This window comes from Mytilinidion resinicola, assembly GCF_010093595.1.
Source record: "Mytilinidion resinicola strain CBS 304.34 unplaced genomic scaffold BDZ99scaffold_6, whole genome shotgun sequence".
Classification (NCBI taxonomy): Eukaryota; Fungi; Ascomycota; class Dothideomycetes; order Mytilinidiales; family Mytilinidiaceae; genus Mytilinidion; species Mytilinidion resinicola.
The window spans coordinates 648534-664467 of record NW_022985442.1 but is presented as its reverse complement, the minus strand read 5'-3'; the positions used below and the strand labels follow the sequence as shown (position 1 = coordinate 664467).

The window sequence follows — 15934 nt, the reverse complement described above, 5'->3', positions numbered from 1 at the left end:
CTCGACACTACCGTAAGGAGTGCCCTAGCCTACGTGTCTTCAGGGAGTCAAAAAGGAGGCCAATATCCACCGCGTTCATCTTTACATCGTATTTGACTTTCCAAAGCCTAACCGGGGTTACTCGAACAGTTGCAAGGAGTGCCCAAACATATGTCTGATAATAACGTACATTCCTCCGGAAGTGGAGTGGACCGTGGATATGCCACTGCTCCAGCTCCACTCTTGCTCTCTTGACACCACCGTAAGGAGTGCCCCAGCTTACATGTCTTCAGGTAGTCAAGAAGTAGGCCAATATCCACCGCCCCTCTCTTTGCCATACCGATCCAAAAGTAAAACATAAAGCCGAGCCGCACCGGGGCTCGAACCCGGCACTCCTCTACCATGCTCAGCATATGCAAAAAAAGTGCAAAAGGAAAGGGTCATGCGTGAACACGACGGAAGAATAATAAGATAATAATAATCCATTAAGCAAACTTTCCTGAGAGAAGCAACGAAAATATTTGGTATATATAGGTAGGTGAGGGGCAGGTAGCTTATCCGTTGCCTTGGAGATATAACGGGAAGGAGATAGCGGTAGGCTAGATGAGTGCCTGCTGATATGGGCGAGCGGCATAGCAACCGGCAATGGAGCGGCAGATACGCCGACACCGATATCGGTGCCAGCGATAGCAAGATGGACGTCCGAGTAGGCTATTGCGCATTGCTTCTTCTCTGTCTTGGTGTTCAAGGACGTCTCTCCTCATATCCAGCGGGTTTGGGCTTGGGCTGATTCGCGATGGTGTCGCACTGCTGCCTTTCTTACGAGACTTGCGCCGTTCCACCCTAACTCTTCCTACTCCTTCGTCTTGAAGCCCCTGGTTATCGAGATGCATTATACTGGACTCGTAGTCTGACCAAGACCAAGTCAACAGCCATCGCTTCACCGGTGTTCCTGCTGGGATCGGCCTGAGAGAGCCCGAGTCTTGGTTCCCAACATCGGTCTGGCAGCAGATCGATTCGTTGTTCCTGCTTTCAATTGTACATCTTGGCTATTTTCGAGCTTGTCCGACCTCTTTTGTAGTTCCATCTCGAGTATCGAGGATCCATCGGCGGCTTAGAAGTTCAATTCGCTCTCTCCATTTTTTCTACTCAATTGCATCTCGTATGGTCTTGGTGTTAAGCACTCTAGACGGGTTCTCCTTTCTTCGTCAGCTGCATAGCCAACTTTAGCTCTTTTCCAGACAGAGGCTGGCTTGTTCAAGACTTTCAATGATATGCTGGAACGTTCGCGTCCCCAGGCTTCTAACATTTCTTGCATGGCGGCTCGTCTAGATAGTTATCCTTATTGAGTCCATCTCTCTATGTATCGGGTACACGGCCAGCAGCAGGTTCACTCTTGCAACGGGTTAGCCTTAGCATTTCCTAAAGGTCTTCCTCGTCGGCCTCGAACAGACCCTTCATGTCTTCGCAACGCTATCCCGGGCGGTAGGTCAGTCTAGCTTTGAGAAAGCGTCATACACAAGAGTTGGCAAGCACCTAGAGACGCAGAATTCTGTAACAGTCATGAAGATGTAGGTTGTATTCTCATAAGATTTTATTCATCTGTGCACAGTGGGCTGATCCCAACATGGCAGAAGCGAGCCCGTGGAAATCCGGTGAATAATCCTAGCCAATTGGGGAAATAGAACATGTAGATCACAGCAGATCTGATAACATGAATCGTCATCGAACTTCCGGGTTTCAAGAGTAGTGAAACGAATGACACGGTACTTCAATAGAATCGCTCGAAGAATTGATATCGCAAGTACGGATTTAATGCAAATCTTCAATTTGACCGGCTGTTATCCCCAAACCCCATCGACTAAGAAAGGTTATCACTCCATTCACATTTTCAATTCGTCCTTTCGCTTCCTCGGACACTATAACCTGTGCGGTTAATTTCATCTCCAGACTCGAGAAATCATCTGCCCCGGCCCATTCATTCACGATTTCGCTCAGCCACCCGTACTTGCGCATCACCCCCCATCCCACTTACACCTTTCCCAATTCCTCAGGGAGTATCAGTCTAGCCAGGCAAATTCTCGAGAATTCTAGTTCGTCCATAAACATCGTGTTGGAAGTGGATGTCTGTGCCTTCTTTTTCTCACTCAGTGCGAAGCACAAGCTCGTAGCATGTTTGATCACCCCCCGACCTCCCCGCAGGATGACAGCAGTCCCCATGATGAACCACATGACGTTCTGAGTCCTACTCCTAATCTTGCCCTCTAGGTGGTACCGAGGATGGCCGCTATATCGTATGCCGGAGACCAGCGATTCCGTGGCTGTCCACGCCGATGGCCATGGCGCATGCTCATGAGAGCTACGTGTCTTCCGAAGCCGTAGTTCCCAAGGGTGGCCGTAGGTTGCCTCAGCTGTCGGAACATATCCGTGCTTTTTCTCCTCTAGAAAGCTGAGTACTCGACTCTAGACCGTTACATCACCCCCTCACTCGCCACATCTCTCATATGCCGAAGATTCGGGCATATATTCGGGCCATCGGTACGATTGTGTGTCGGTCACCGAAATCTTCTCGGCTTTCGGCTCGGAGTGGGATGACTCGGATATGTGGTAGATATGTTGGGCAAGAACTTTCGGAGCTACGCTTCAGGAGTGCAGAAGTAGGAAGGATGCAATTGCATTGTAGGATTGTTTCCAGAACAGATTGCCGACAGCAGGGCATGGATAGCCATGTCCTTCACGCCTGTGATCTTGCACGCACCGTCGCTCTGAGTTCGTTGACCTTAATGGCTGGCCTACATGCGGAGCTGGTGACATGATGAACCGCCCATGGAAGAGAATCGGGCGAGGCTGACAGTTGAGCTACCATCTGCTCTCCCGATCGTCCCAATAGTAGATCGGAGCGATCTGGACTCGTTTGATTCATCCCCCGTTTTGGGCGCGTAAATCAATCGGGAGTTGTAGATAGGTTTGTGAACATGTTGGGGACTGACATCTGCCTTCGGCCACCGAACCACACCCTAAACTTGATCCGCACTTCGAGCATTAGCATGAGCGCGGTAAGTTGGTTCGTAGAGCGGATAGCCACTCTGGATATCCGATTCGGAGGCCGAGTGCTCGGGTTCGCGGGCATGGCGGAAGAGCTCCCCCAATCCTGTTCTCGGCCACCGAATAAACCCACCGCTTGATTCGCAACCCGAAGCCCCGAAATATGTTGTAGGTAAAATGGTAGAGCTGAAGCTAGCTCCGCTTCGGCCACCGAGTCTACTTCGCTTGGAGGCCGAAGGGGCGAAGGAGTCCAATCATGGATGCGGAAAGTCTCCGTGTCCTCCGCTTCAAGATATAAGGCGTTCTCCATCACTCAACAGGTCACTTCATCTTCTACTCTCTCAAGAGCGTGTTCTCGATCTTGTTCCGTGCACAAAAGCTATTTGGCTAGTACAATCTGTTCCCTCCTCGAAAGGATGATAGTAGCGACGCAATCGTCTCGAAAGAGAGAAGGAGAATTCTGCACTCGGTGGCTCTCTGGGGTGGAGTAGATCTAGACGGCGTGCGCGCATGAGAAGAAGTCATTCGTAAAGGTAGGTCCACCGGTTCCCACTCGAGGTGCTAGACATAGTGATATCGCTCCCGAACTCTAATATCCACATTCTGAGAAGCTGATGTATAGAAACGGAAATGTTGAGCGTCCGGTAGGCTTTATAACGAGCTCCTTATGGCTGTCTTCATATCTTTGTCCTTCTGCTCGAACACGATGTAGCAGCCTCCATACTCTTGAATTTCTTCTCTGCCACATCATGACGGCATCCACATTTTGACTCCTTTGTGCACCACAGCATGAGGGCCTTTATACCCTCGACTTCCTTCTCAATTCCGCACTGATACTGGTCTTTCGAGACGCGATTCTGAAAGCAGCAGATTGGCTGAAGTGTTGCCGTACAGTGATGTGGCTTCTTCGTTTCCGAATCGTCTGAAAGTTTAGTCACATTCGCCGACCGTGAAGGGATGAGTCGCCCTACGAGTCGTGCTGGTTGGTTGCCGAACTCAGGATACTTGCCTGCCATGCGAATCCTTCGTGGACCGACCTCTCCACGACCAACGTGCACTGCATCAAAGCATACCGCAGCTCTATGATACGGCGGTAGACATCGATGCTCTCCGCTAGTCTTGTGACAACGTCTTATCCTTGGAATCCTGCTCAATGGAGAGGGAGGTAATATCGACATTGTTTCTGAACGAGAAGAAGAAATGACCCCATGGGTGGCCTGCAACTTCAAAAACTTGGACTTACCCCCTCTGGGTAGCCTTTCCTTCGCCCTGTAGTCGTTTATGCTCCTATGATCTTGAGATCGGTCTCTTTTTGAGCACCTCGGGCGCAGGGAAGGATGACCGTAGGCCGTACGCCACATTGAAGCGGGAACGATATATTTGTGCCTGTCTGGAATTGTAGCCTACTCTTTCAAAGGGATTGCGATGGATCCGCGGGCGTTCGCGGCTAGTCGGGAGGAGGATGGTGAGGGGTCTTCGAATCGTAGTGAACGCGACGTCGAGAGTTTTGGTAATGGGGACGAAGGGACTTGATAACATGTCGTCGTGGATGAGGATTTCGATGGCGTAGGCGGGAAACGTAGGCTGCGACGAAGTGGTAGTGACGGTGTGAAGGGTAGATGGAGCTCCGCCAGCGGCGGCCTGACGGAAAAATCTTGAGGAAGAGAATTAAGTTCGTGCGTTCGTTTGGCAGAGCCTTGAAGGAGGCGATTGAAGCTGCCGGTACGATGAAGATGATGGAGTAGATCCGGTCGAGGTTTGAGAGTGATGAAGGATGAAGTTGGCGAAACTTGCTGGGCGAAACTGTCGGGCTGTGGGACAAGGCTTCACTTCCCATATCAGATCCGAAATGTTTTATCACCCACTGCCAGTTTCAGCGTATCATATATAGTCGATAGATCTTGGCTAGATACTGCTCGTATTTCTACGATGACCATAGAATGCACATAGGGACGACCAGACTTAACAATTTCTAGATCGGCAGCATGTCCGAGGATTTGTGAAGGTGTGGCTATTTCACAGGAGCCAAGAAGCTGAAACACGGCCTATTCAAGCTTGGCATCTTTTCAAATTTTATCAGAAGGGCGCTCGAAATGTCAATCTTAGATGCGCACGCTGACAAGTCCCGGGGCTCCTAACTTGGTAAAGATAAGCATCAATAAGCAAAGGGCAGAGCTTCAATGTTGCATTGTCTGATGACACAAGAATTCAGGGAAGGTCTTTGAACAGAGTAAAGGGCCGGTTGAATAATGCAAGCACTCTGTCAACATTCTATGGAGGCACATGATGTTGGTTATAAATGTAACTGAATGTACAGATCTAGAAAGAGTAAACTAACCGCAAGACGATATTGGAAATAAGGAATCTACAATTTATCGCGGTTTACCCAGTCAAAGCCACCAGAAAAGGCACAGAATGCCCAACATAATCCACATCTCGTCCCCGTCTAGAGGTACAGTGTGGAGAGTAAGAGAATAAAATAAGGAGATAGGTTTGACTATCAGAACCCGCGTTTCAGAAGACTCATTTGCCATGAGTCAAGAAAGCCCACGATTGCAAAAGCGTGTGTAAAGAATGACTGAGAATGATGAAATCAAACCAGAAAAACCCCCGTAATCACCGATATCCCTCATCGAGAGCCGAATCGAGCGTCATTGTGGGTGTAAGTGAATTGTGGAGTGCGATAGGAGTGTCGTAGCAGGGCCTCGATGTTGTTTAAAGGCCACATCGCCAGGGCAAAAAAAGAGCGAAAAGTCGTACCGGAAGCTCGAAACTGACTTGCACGTAGGCCTAGGCCTCTATCGCGGAGTAGCGAAGCTGAGGCGTTGCTGACATAGGCGGCATGAGTATAGTACGACGACAAGGGTCATCGACGGCCGTGAGGAACTCCAGATGCATGTTGGCACTGAACAGAGACAGACTAGTACGGTATGGTGTTCCAACTACTCAGCTCGCGTGCGGTCAAGCTGAGCAACTTTATCCCTCGCTTCCTCCAGCAGACGAAGCAAGAATTTATTCGGAAATGTCGAATCCTTCAGGCGTCGTTGCGAACCATTTACGAGGAGGTAGGCTTCCAAGATCTCTTTGCACCGACGTAGCGACAGCCCCTTGACGGAAATGACGAATGAGCGAAGTCCATCAGGAATCGAGTTCAGCTCATCGCCCAGCTTGTCCTTATCGACGTCGAAGTCTACAGTGGTCTTGCTGTTTAGTCCAAAGCTATCCTTCACCAGCACCACCTGTAGCGTCCTCAGCCCCGTGAAGCCCTTCTCGCGCAGAGAGTAGAACTCCCGGAGTTGCTTACCAAAGCTATCGTCGTACTCCGAATGGCGAGGATCGAGGTTAAAGGCGACGGAATGGATGAGAGGGCGGACGGCTGGTTTTGGCAAGTTAATGACCGGAACCGCCTTGTCTAGGTCGACGTCAGGGTTTAGGTGGTTACGAAAGGGAACAATGTATGTATTATCGCCATCCGCAGGGAATATGGCTCGGTCTAAGCGCTCTCTGTCGGGCACGACCGGTATAGGTTCCAAGGGCTGTCGCTCGCCGTTGTCCCATTCCCTAAGGAGCTGAATCTTCTTGGCTTTCGTAGGCTTCCCTCCTCGTGGCCCTCTGGTTGGGAGGTCGCGTTCCATTAGCAAGACATCCAAGGCGTGAGCTGACATGCTATTGTAATCGAAACCGGCTGACCGCGGCGGTGGGGGACGACGCATGAACGAGATGCGGCTGCGCTGGACAGGCTTATCATACTGATCGATGTAGAATGTATTTTCTCCGTAATAGATCTGCTCAGCCTCCTCGCGAAGCTGTTTATTCACCCTAGCCATACGCTGGATTCGGGTTTGGTGTAGAGGACGGTGCTGGCCGCGGATGGGGCCGTTCGTGTGGAAGAGCTGCCTTAGGATATTTTGCCGGAGTTCCAATGGAATACCCACTAGCGAAGGGCTGGCGGGCATCATGCCATCGGGGAGTGGTGGCATAGAGAAAGACGGAGTAGGTATGGTGGGTGTCGGGTCAAAGAGACCATCAAAGGCTACCTTTTGGCGCTCCGCTGTATGCTCGTGGTCGTCGAAGCCTCCTGCAGACCGCTTCATAGCACCATAAGGGCCTTTCTTCATGATAACTGTGAAGCTCTCATGAGCATCGGCCTCGGTATCGAACGCTGGTGACGGCATCGTTGGGCTGTTGCGTGCGTTCATCTGGCTGGAAGAAGCTGCGGACGTGGAGTTTGACAAGGATGCCGGAGCGGTTCGTCAAAGAAGTGGGAGCGCAATGTGGGCGTTCGAGCTGAAAGCGATGGTGTGGTGTGGTGGGTGGGTGGGTGTCGTTGGGTCTGGGAACAGGAGATAGGGACGACGCCTCGAAGCGAGCTTTTATTAGTAGTAGGAGTGAACACAATAGAGGGTGAATTGGGAGTAGAAAGTGTAAGTGCGCGTTTTGTGAGTGACGATAAGGCACTCATACCTTTAAGTCTCGTTTTAGCCACATTCACCGGTCGAAACCCCACCGCGCATAATCTCCACACAATGTGCAGATTTTCAACAATAGCACCATGTCGGCTTTTGAAAGGTGATATCGTTGTCCGAATGTACCAAGGAAGCCTAGAACAAGCACTATATCAAAAGCGGCTTAAGTATCACGTTGCCAGGCATGTGCGGAAAAGATTGTAGATGTGTTCCTTAGATTTTTGTAGTTCCAAGAGTTTCAAAAAGGGAGCACATGGCCGGATTCGTCGACTCGGCTTGCCTTGTTGTGGGACAGAAGCCAAACCATAGCTAAAAGCAAGAGAAAGAAGAACTTTCTGGCCAATGTCCTTGCCAATACCTATAGCTGAGCCTACCTTGTCCGCGCGTGCACTGGGCCTTTGGCTAAGTAAGACCGAATGGATTCAGAGGAGTATTTGGCCAATCTAGACACATACTGAGCTTAGTGATTGCTCTTCGTTGTCCCGATCAACGAAGCAGATGTCTCTAACGCTATGCTAGCCCCTGTTGTCTACAGATATCGAGGTAACGGCGAAGGATTGCTTCGCAGTCGCTCTGCTCCCTGTCCAACGAGATGATGAGGGACCTCAGACCCTTCGATACAACGAAATCCACGCCAATTTGCTCTTGTTCGAGATCAACATCAACGGGAGTCTTGGTGATCTGACCGAAGCCGTCCTCGACGAGCACCACTTGCAGTGTTCTCAAACCTGTGAAGCCATTCCTACGTGCAAAGTACGCCTGACCAACAACCGGGCTCAAGTTGTACTCGTACTCATTCGGAACTAACCTGACAGCGACCTTACGGATCAGCGGTCGGATCGAAGGTTTCGGCAAATTAATGACCCTGACGCCTCCGTTGTCTCTAGCGTTGACAATGTGCACGAAATTCTCTTCAATCAGCATTGTGTTCTCGCCATCGGCAGGATAAGGCGCGTGGGTGATGAGATCGCGATTGGTGATAGACAACCAACGCTCCGAGTCCCATGGTGGGTTTGTTCGGAGCTCAAGCTGCTGACGGCGGTCATGGTTTTTCAGAGCCTGAATCTTCTCTTCCCGGGTAAATCCGTGGCTAGGATATTGGAGATCTCGGATACCGCGTGACGCAATGGCATCCTCTAACTCCCGGTGGTTCATCCGGTCATAGTCAGGTGGAGAGGGTAGGATAGGTGCAGTTGGAGAGGGTAAAGGAGGCAACCACATGCCTATGAGGGGGTTCGCACGAATACAATTCTCCTCGCACACTAGTTTGCTGTATTGTCTAACGAAGAAGGTGTTGTTCTGATAATAAAATGTCGTGGTCTCCTCTCGGAGCTGCCTGTTCACGCAAGCCACGCGTAGGAGACGGGTCTGATGGAAGAAGCGCCGGCGGCCTCGTACGGGGCCGTGCAGAGTGAACACTTCGGCCAGTATCTTTTGTCGCAATTCCCATGGTATACCCATAAGGGAAGGCTTGGCCATAACAAGCCCCTTGGGAAGTGATGGTATTACTATGCCCGCTTTCCGACTTGACGTTTCGTCCTCTTCCTAGATTCCGAGCTCCTCCAGCCTCTCAAGCTGGGACTGAATGTCTTGTTCTAATAAACCGTTAGTGTAGTCCTTCGAAAGAGTTGTCACCGTCGTAGGCCTACCAATGTGCTGATCCTCGGTTAAAGAAACTTCAGTATCAGGTAGCTTGGACTCTCGACGACCTAGAGGAAATACCATGTCATGATATGGATGTCCCGGAGAAGCCTCAAAGACTGTTGACTCATCCTGATACTGGCCACGAGAACCTCGAAGGGTACTGATGTCACGCAGGCGCTGCTGTTGGCTGGCAGATCTTCCGAGGGTAGACACATCGTGTTGCGGCTGACCTGGAGAACCTTCAATGGTAAGAGAGTTGGTCTGATTTAGAGACGCTTCCAACGCAGGACCTCCCATGATCTCAGCCCCGATGTGGCGAGCCTGGTCTATCAGCTGGAAAAGTACCTCCGCTCGCTGCTCTCCGCTCATGGGGCCTAACAGAGCTTGCATTGCGACAACAAAGGCGTGAGAGGTCGAGAGAGGGGCATGCTGAACCTGCGGAACGCGAGTATTGGAAAAGGGTGGAGGTCCCAAGGTCGGTGTGACGGGACCAAATACTGTCGGAAGGTCGCGACCGAGGGGGCCAGTATTGTAGCCAGTATCCGTGCGACCTCGCCGTGGAGTATCTGTGGGACCTTGCCTTGAAGCTAATACTGAAATTGAAGCACTAGCAGTAGGCAGTCGATGCCGCGAGAGGAGGCCTTTAGTACGAACCCGAGCAGGTGGATAGAAACGACGCGGACCCCGAGGAGCGCGATCATCAGGCGACGCCATGCTTGCGTGGTGTTGAGGAAGTCAAAGCTATGAAGATTAATGTTGTTGACGCCTTAGAGTGAGGTGTCGACGGATAAGCAGTATAGAAAAGCTCAAAAAGGTATCTAGTGTGTTGCTTCAGGATAGCCAATCACAGGTACCTGAGCGCACGTCCATCCCAATAAAGCTGCATATTCACTATGATATCCCCAAATTGTCGACTGACGAAACCATACATGCAGTACGTACGTTTGTAAAGTAGCTGGGGGCATCTTGGGAGGGATGCAGGTCCTAAGTTTGGACACACGAACATCTCACTGCTCTCTCTCCTTCCTTGCTTGCTCGGTACCATTGTAGGAAGTACCCTGGCTAGCATGTCTTCGATCAGTCAAATGGTAGCTCTATTCTCATAGAGTCAAGTTCTACATCCTACTTGGGACTCAGAAGCCCTAACGGGATACCCTGAGCAGATTCGAAGAGCGCCCAAATTTATGGCTTGGGTACTTTAACGCATATTTCACGCCGCATAGGTCATGAGAATATCAATTTGTAAGCATGAGCACAATGAGCTAACATGCATTCCAACTCTAGCTACCAGACGAGGAAGATCTATGAGGTTCTGACAATTCTTTCCTCTGTTGTATCAAAATCCCTTCCTGTAAATACCGCAACAATTGCAAATTGGATCTCCGAGCTAGTGTAGTCCACCCCTTCATGTATGAGAACAATCAAACACCATGTTCATTCCCAATAGCTGGGAGAACTCTTTACAACACTTGTGTTAGGAACGGCTCTTCCATGGGAACAGGGACAAGTATGCGCGGAAGAGGAAGTCTGAAAGAACGAGCAATGAGGCTAGTTTGTCGGATTGAACATCCGGATATGAGGGCAGATGGCCTTCAGCATGTCTTTGATCCCACGCTCGTTCTCGAACTTTTCGAAGCTGATGTTAATCGATCGAATCCGTCCCCAAACCTTGTGTTCCTCAATGAAGTCATTCTTGTTCGGAAGCTCAACATCGACCCCCCCGCAAAGCTGTTCACGACCAGCACAACCATGAGACTCTTCAACCCCGTGAAGCTATGATTTTTGCGCAACAAGTACACATCGTCGACCTTTTGGAACAAGACTTCAACAAGGTGTGCTCCTGACAGGTAGATATTAATGGCAATCGAATGAATAAGGGGCCGAAATGTACGCTTGGGGACGTTCATGACTTCGACATGGCGATCCACATGAAGGTCTCCGAGGTGGCTGCCCGAGTATGGGTATATTTCAGGATTTATAATGACAGTGTTCTCTGGGTCGAGCTGAGTATAAGCATACCGAAGGAGCCATTGCTTCGTCAGCATGAACACAAGCGAACGTGGCGTGCAGTCCCACTGCCGGAGCAGCTTCAGCTTCGTCTTGAGCCAACGGTCTCCTCCATTCGGGCTCTGAATCGGGAACCCTCGGTATTCCAGCAGATTATTGTTATCTTCCATCGGCCACGTCGTATAGTCTGGGGACGGCGGAGGTGGATGGAATACTGCGTTCGGCCCTTGCAGCCAGGCTAGCTCCGCGGATCTTGTGTGAATACTCTTCGAGAATCGTTGAATGAAGAACGTGTGAGAGGCATAGTAGTAGCTGGAAATCTCTCCATACAGTTGCTTATTCACGGGGAGCAATTTTTGAACAATTGCCTATTGTGTTGAACGCTTCCACGGCCCAATAGGGCCTTCTCGAAACTCAAATAGTTCATCCAAGATCTGTTTGCGTAGCTCCCAGGGGATTCCCGGAAGACAGGGTGTCGCGGCCGTCATGCCTGCAGGCAATGGTGGGACGGGGATAGTATTGGTAAGAATAGGAAGCTGTGTGGTTGTATTTGTGCCATTGCGTTCGAGAGGTGGCTCCGAAGGAGTAGCATCCTTTTGAGCTGCCTGTTTAGCCGTGGCATTGACGTCGGACTCTGCCCATTTCCAGCCTGCAGAACCCAGATTCTGTCGCTTTTGCGCTTCGTCGTCCAAAGTGTGTTCAACCTTGCGTTCCCTGTACTGGGGGAGAGAAGGAAGCCGCCCAAGTGAGGGAGCTCTGTGGATATACTCGCGGTCGTATATGGTCGAACTAGAAGCTGTCGTGCTGCGTGGCCCAGCACCAGTTATTTGCCCAAGTATAGCGTATGGAGTAGGCGCCGGAGTCTGTTCGCCTTCATCGCTGAGTCCCCAAGGAGTGTGGTCCATGATGTTGTTCGTCTGGTTGGAGCAATCGGGTACCGCTATGTTCGCGTTCGAAGCGAAGTTGTTGTAGAAGCGTGTTCGAGTATGCCAGACCTGCGACAACAGCGAGGGAGGCTGGTCAATGCTGCAAAAGAGTTCCCAGTAGGTGGGGCGTGATAAAAGAATAGGGGGACCTCAAGCGGCGAAGGGCTGAACGTGATGTCTGGTTCGAGGTCTATCCAGCCAATGAGATGCAGGGAATCTGACCAGTAAGCCAACAGACATCACCATCTTCAACTTCTCATATTTCAAGACCAGGACCCCTCTTCACGGTCGCTCTTCTGCAAGTCTTGTAGTGTTAGCCTCGGGCGGCGCCTTACGGCCGAATTATATGACGTCTTTCACCAATGATTGAGGGTACCCACCAGCTCAACCATGGAACAACCCTGAACTACGTTGGATAAGCGGTACCAACCAAAATTCAGAGGCAAACGTTATTTAGACGTCTTCGCTATATGATTCAATGTTTACAAGCCTCAAAACGTATCTTCTCTGCATTCCATTCACGTCTTACATGCTTCTTCTCACATCCATTCGCAGAGCTAAGCCTTTTGGATTAAAAGATTCGTTGAAGAACAATTTTGAGTGACTCCTCTTATCTCTCTTACTACGATCGAGATCGTCTTCGCTCTACACTGTCCGCTTGACGCCTGGTCCATCTCTACTAGGGGTACAAGACGATAAGTTGGACTTATATAATTCGCAAGATCCCGCTCATCAAACTGTGAATTCCATATGCAGTAGTATAGACCTGAGTAATCATTCTGAATCTATGTAAACTCCACCTCCCTTAGCCTGGTTGGATAATCTCTCGCCAATGCAACCCAAAAGCCGAAAACCCAGACCCCAATCCAGATCATATTTTTCGAGCTAGCCAGACCCTAGATGCTGAAGTTAAATGCGGAACGAAGCGACGGGCCCGTATCGCAGCTCCGCGTCTAAGTAGCCTCCCGCCAACTCAATCCTCTACGATGGCTGAAAAAGGGTCAACAGATATCCACAGGCAGGGGAAAGAGTACTGCTTGCATCTATCAGGCCATGGTGAGAACTGATAGCTACGTTCGCAATGCACTCGGGTTGCAGCACTACAACCTAGGGTCAGCAACTCATATGCAGTAACGTATCAGGATAGCATGCTGATACAGGAGGAAGTAACAGGTAGTGCAACAGCAGTGCTGCAGCACGGTATCAGTACTGTATCAGGAAACAGGATGAATCAAGTAACGCGTCAGGAAGAGATACCACGTTATGCCCCCGGGGCTGGCCCCCCTCCTTCCCCTAGTATATAAACAACGAGCTAGACACCCATAGAAATCAGAGTTCACATCAATTTCAACCTGAGTCCAAGCATCTACGCTCTGCCTTCCGGGATTGGCGCTGCTAGTCCCTAACCCCTGATAGGAGGCCAGTACGCACCGAACGGCGGCATGCACGGGGGTACTCTCTTCAACAGCCGTGCTACCGAAGCGGCGTTCACCTCTGCTGGACTGGCCTCTGTTTCTGCTGGTGCTGGCTTCTCAAGCTTCAACGCGCTGGCTTGCCGACTTCCCGAAGCGACTCCAACCCCCTGCCAGGAGCCAATCTGTACCCCCAGCTAGGAAGCCAGTATGCAGCCTTTGAAAATCAGGTGCCTCAGAACTACCCTGCTCACACAGCTGGCTACATGTTCGGAAACGATCGCCCTCAGATTCCATGGGGACCGGGTGGCCGGCGTTCGCAATCAATCAGTGGAGACAACATTTGAAGGGGGTCTGGCAAGCTGGAATTGAAGCAGGAAAGCAAATCTGGCAAAGCTTGGCTTCGTGCCGGAACATGGGATGGAGTTCTGAGGTGGCTTTTGCTGGGAGTGAATGTGTACAGTACACTGCTCTGCGGAGCTTGATTCCCAGCCTGCGCGGGTAGCGGCCGCAAATTCATGCTCTGTTCTTCACCCCGTTCCTCTGTGCAATCTGATGTGAATAAAGCTGCTCGGAACTCAAGCTCAGCTCACTTGTTTTTAGTCCTCATCGTGGAGAAGGGCTATTCGAGCTCCAGGCTCAACAAACCTCTATGACGCGGCTATCAGGGCCCGCCCTAGATTGGCCAAGGTAGAGCTAGCTCGTGATCTGGACACCTCCCTTCGGACACTGGACGTATTCCTCTATGGATGGGGCCCAGGCGCTCGTCGGTGGTGGCAATGATCTTGGAGGCGGCCAACGTCCACAGCCGTGGAGCAGACCTGTCTTCAACAGGCCTCATATGGCAGCCATATAGATATCAATTGCGTCTACCTTGAAACGGCTCCTCGAGACTTCGCTTCCATCCCCTACTCAAGATTGTCGTAATCTTACCTCATAGCGGTGATAATCGCATCGGCATTACTCAGGTTGAAATTGATGTGAACTCTGATTTCTATGGGTGTCTAGCTCGTTGTTTATATACTAGGGGAAGGAGGGGGGCCAGCCCCGGGGGCATAACGTGGTATCTCTTCCTGACGCGTTACTTGATTCATCCTGTTTCCTGATACAGTACTGATACCGTGCTGCAGCACTGCTGTTGCACTACCTGTTACTTCCTCCTGTATCAGCATGCTATCCTGATACGTTACTGCATATGAGTTGCTGACCCTAGGTTGTAGTGCTGCAACCCGAGTCTTGGCGGGCCCCCGAATTGCTGGCCAGGGAATCCGGCACCATAGCCGAAACTAGTGGCCGCAAAAGGACCAGGCCCAGGATTGCCACTCGTTGGATTGAAAGGCCCCCTTCAATTTGGCCAATCCAGTTTGCGAACATGTAGCCAGCTGTGCGAGCAGGGTAGTTGCGGGGCACCTGATGTTCAAAGGCTGCGTACTGGCTTCCTGACTGGGGATAGAGCCTGGCTCCTGGCCGAAATAAATTCTTCGCGGTAACGCAACTGAAAGTGGAGACGTTGGCGGAGGGGTACAGACTTGCTCCTGGCTGGGGGTTCGGAGTCGCTTCGGGAAGTCGGAAAGCCAGCGCGTTGACGCCTGGTGGGGCAAAAGGCATCAATCCTTCACGAATCTTCTTTGCATCTTCCACCATGCTGACTTTATCGCGATCTATGACAGATTAGTACGTAGGTGAGGAAACAAGAGGCCAATTGGCGGGTACCACATACATGAGCCAAACTCATCGTTGTATTGGTCGTTACCAGTGAGCCCAAGTCCAATAGGCAGCGGGTCAGAGGTCAACGGAGCGTTGAAATCTTGCGGTGATGACATTGCACGTAGCGGAGCATTCGAGCGGGTGTCCTTGGAACCAATGGCTCCAGGGCCAATAGCCGACGGCTGCGGATGGCGAAGAGGAAGCAACTGTCGCTTGTGGTGCAGGCGCATCGACGGGCTTATTGGATGATACTTCAGGTAGTGGCGGCAACGGGGTGCAAAGTGGTGTCTCTCGCGAGCTGTCTTTCTGAATGTTTTCCTCGCTTTGACAGAACGTTCTCTCAGTACGAGGCTGTGGAGCCCGGCGGTCAACCTTGCAGAGGACGCGGAACAAACAAGAATTATGGCAGATCTCCAAAGGCCAGTGCAAGCAGCGGGTCGTTGCCTTGCCAGTGCTCGTGCCTGTCCAAGGCCCCACGATCTTCAACTTGGACTGGACGTGACGAGGGGTGTTTATGGGTAGGCTGACGACGGAGGAAGCTTCGACGTGTCGTTTTCTGAGGAGTACCTCTCAGTGGTGGTGACGACAGCGGCTGGGTTGGGCAGGGACGAGACGTGGGATGGCGAAGGTAGGTTGAAGACGGAGGACTCTAGAGAAAGAGATCAAGGAATCATGACCGTGACCTGGAATGAATGGTCAGCTAGGCAGCGTGCGGGTGATTGGAGGGGTCAAGTACCGCTGAGTGTTC

At 51.1% G+C, this 15934-nt stretch overlaps 5 protein-coding genes across 5 annotated transcripts; 1 reads left to right on the top strand and 4 right to left on the bottom strand.

The window, feature by feature from the left end:
* Positions 1 to 5966: 5966 nt before the first annotated feature.
* On the bottom strand, positions 5967 to 7199 carry BDZ99DRAFT_518098 (uncharacterized protein; the record flags this gene model as incomplete). The annotated part of the gene is made up of 1 exon (XM_033725263.1): positions 5967 to 7199. One exon carries the CDS (start codon positions 7197 to 7199, stop codon positions 5967 to 5969), a length of 1233 nt encoding a protein of 410 aa, XP_033579202.1.
* Positions 7200 to 8000: 801 nt separating this feature from the next.
* Positions 8001 to 9848, bottom strand: BDZ99DRAFT_474441 (uncharacterized protein; the record flags this gene model as incomplete). Its single annotated transcript, XM_033721908.1, has 2 exons — positions 8001 to 9035; positions 9213 to 9848. The coding sequence occupies 2 exons, from the start codon at positions 9846 to 9848 to the stop codon at positions 8001 to 8003; spliced, it is 1671 nt and encodes a 556-aa protein (XP_033579201.1).
* Positions 9849 to 10682: 834 nt separating this feature from the next.
* Positions 10683 to 12046, bottom strand: BDZ99DRAFT_518095 (uncharacterized protein; the record flags this gene model as incomplete). Its single annotated transcript, XM_033725262.1, has 3 exons — positions 10683 to 10826; positions 10880 to 11453; positions 11532 to 12046. The coding sequence occupies 3 exons, from the start codon at positions 12044 to 12046 to the stop codon at positions 10683 to 10685; spliced, it is 1233 nt and encodes a 410-aa protein (XP_033579200.1).
* Positions 12047 to 13149: 1103 nt separating this feature from the next.
* On the top strand, positions 13150 to 13431 carry BDZ99DRAFT_263393 (uncharacterized protein). The gene has a single exon (XM_033713811.1). It carries the CDS (start codon positions 13216 to 13218, stop codon positions 13369 to 13371), a length of 156 nt encoding a protein of 51 aa, XP_033579199.1. The 5' UTR covers positions 13150 to 13215; the 3' UTR covers positions 13372 to 13431.
* Positions 13432 to 14623: 1192 nt separating this feature from the next.
* BDZ99DRAFT_558079 (uncharacterized protein) lies at positions 14624 to 15451 on the bottom strand. The gene is made up of 2 exons (XM_033727221.1): positions 15200 to 15451; positions 14624 to 15140 (listed from the first exon to the last, which is right to left on the bottom strand). Exons 1-2 carry the CDS (start codon positions 15414 to 15416, stop codon positions 14689 to 14691), a joined length of 669 nt encoding a protein of 222 aa, XP_033579198.1. The 5' UTR covers positions 15417 to 15451; the 3' UTR covers positions 14624 to 14688.
* Positions 15452 to 15934: the final 483 nt, after the last annotated feature.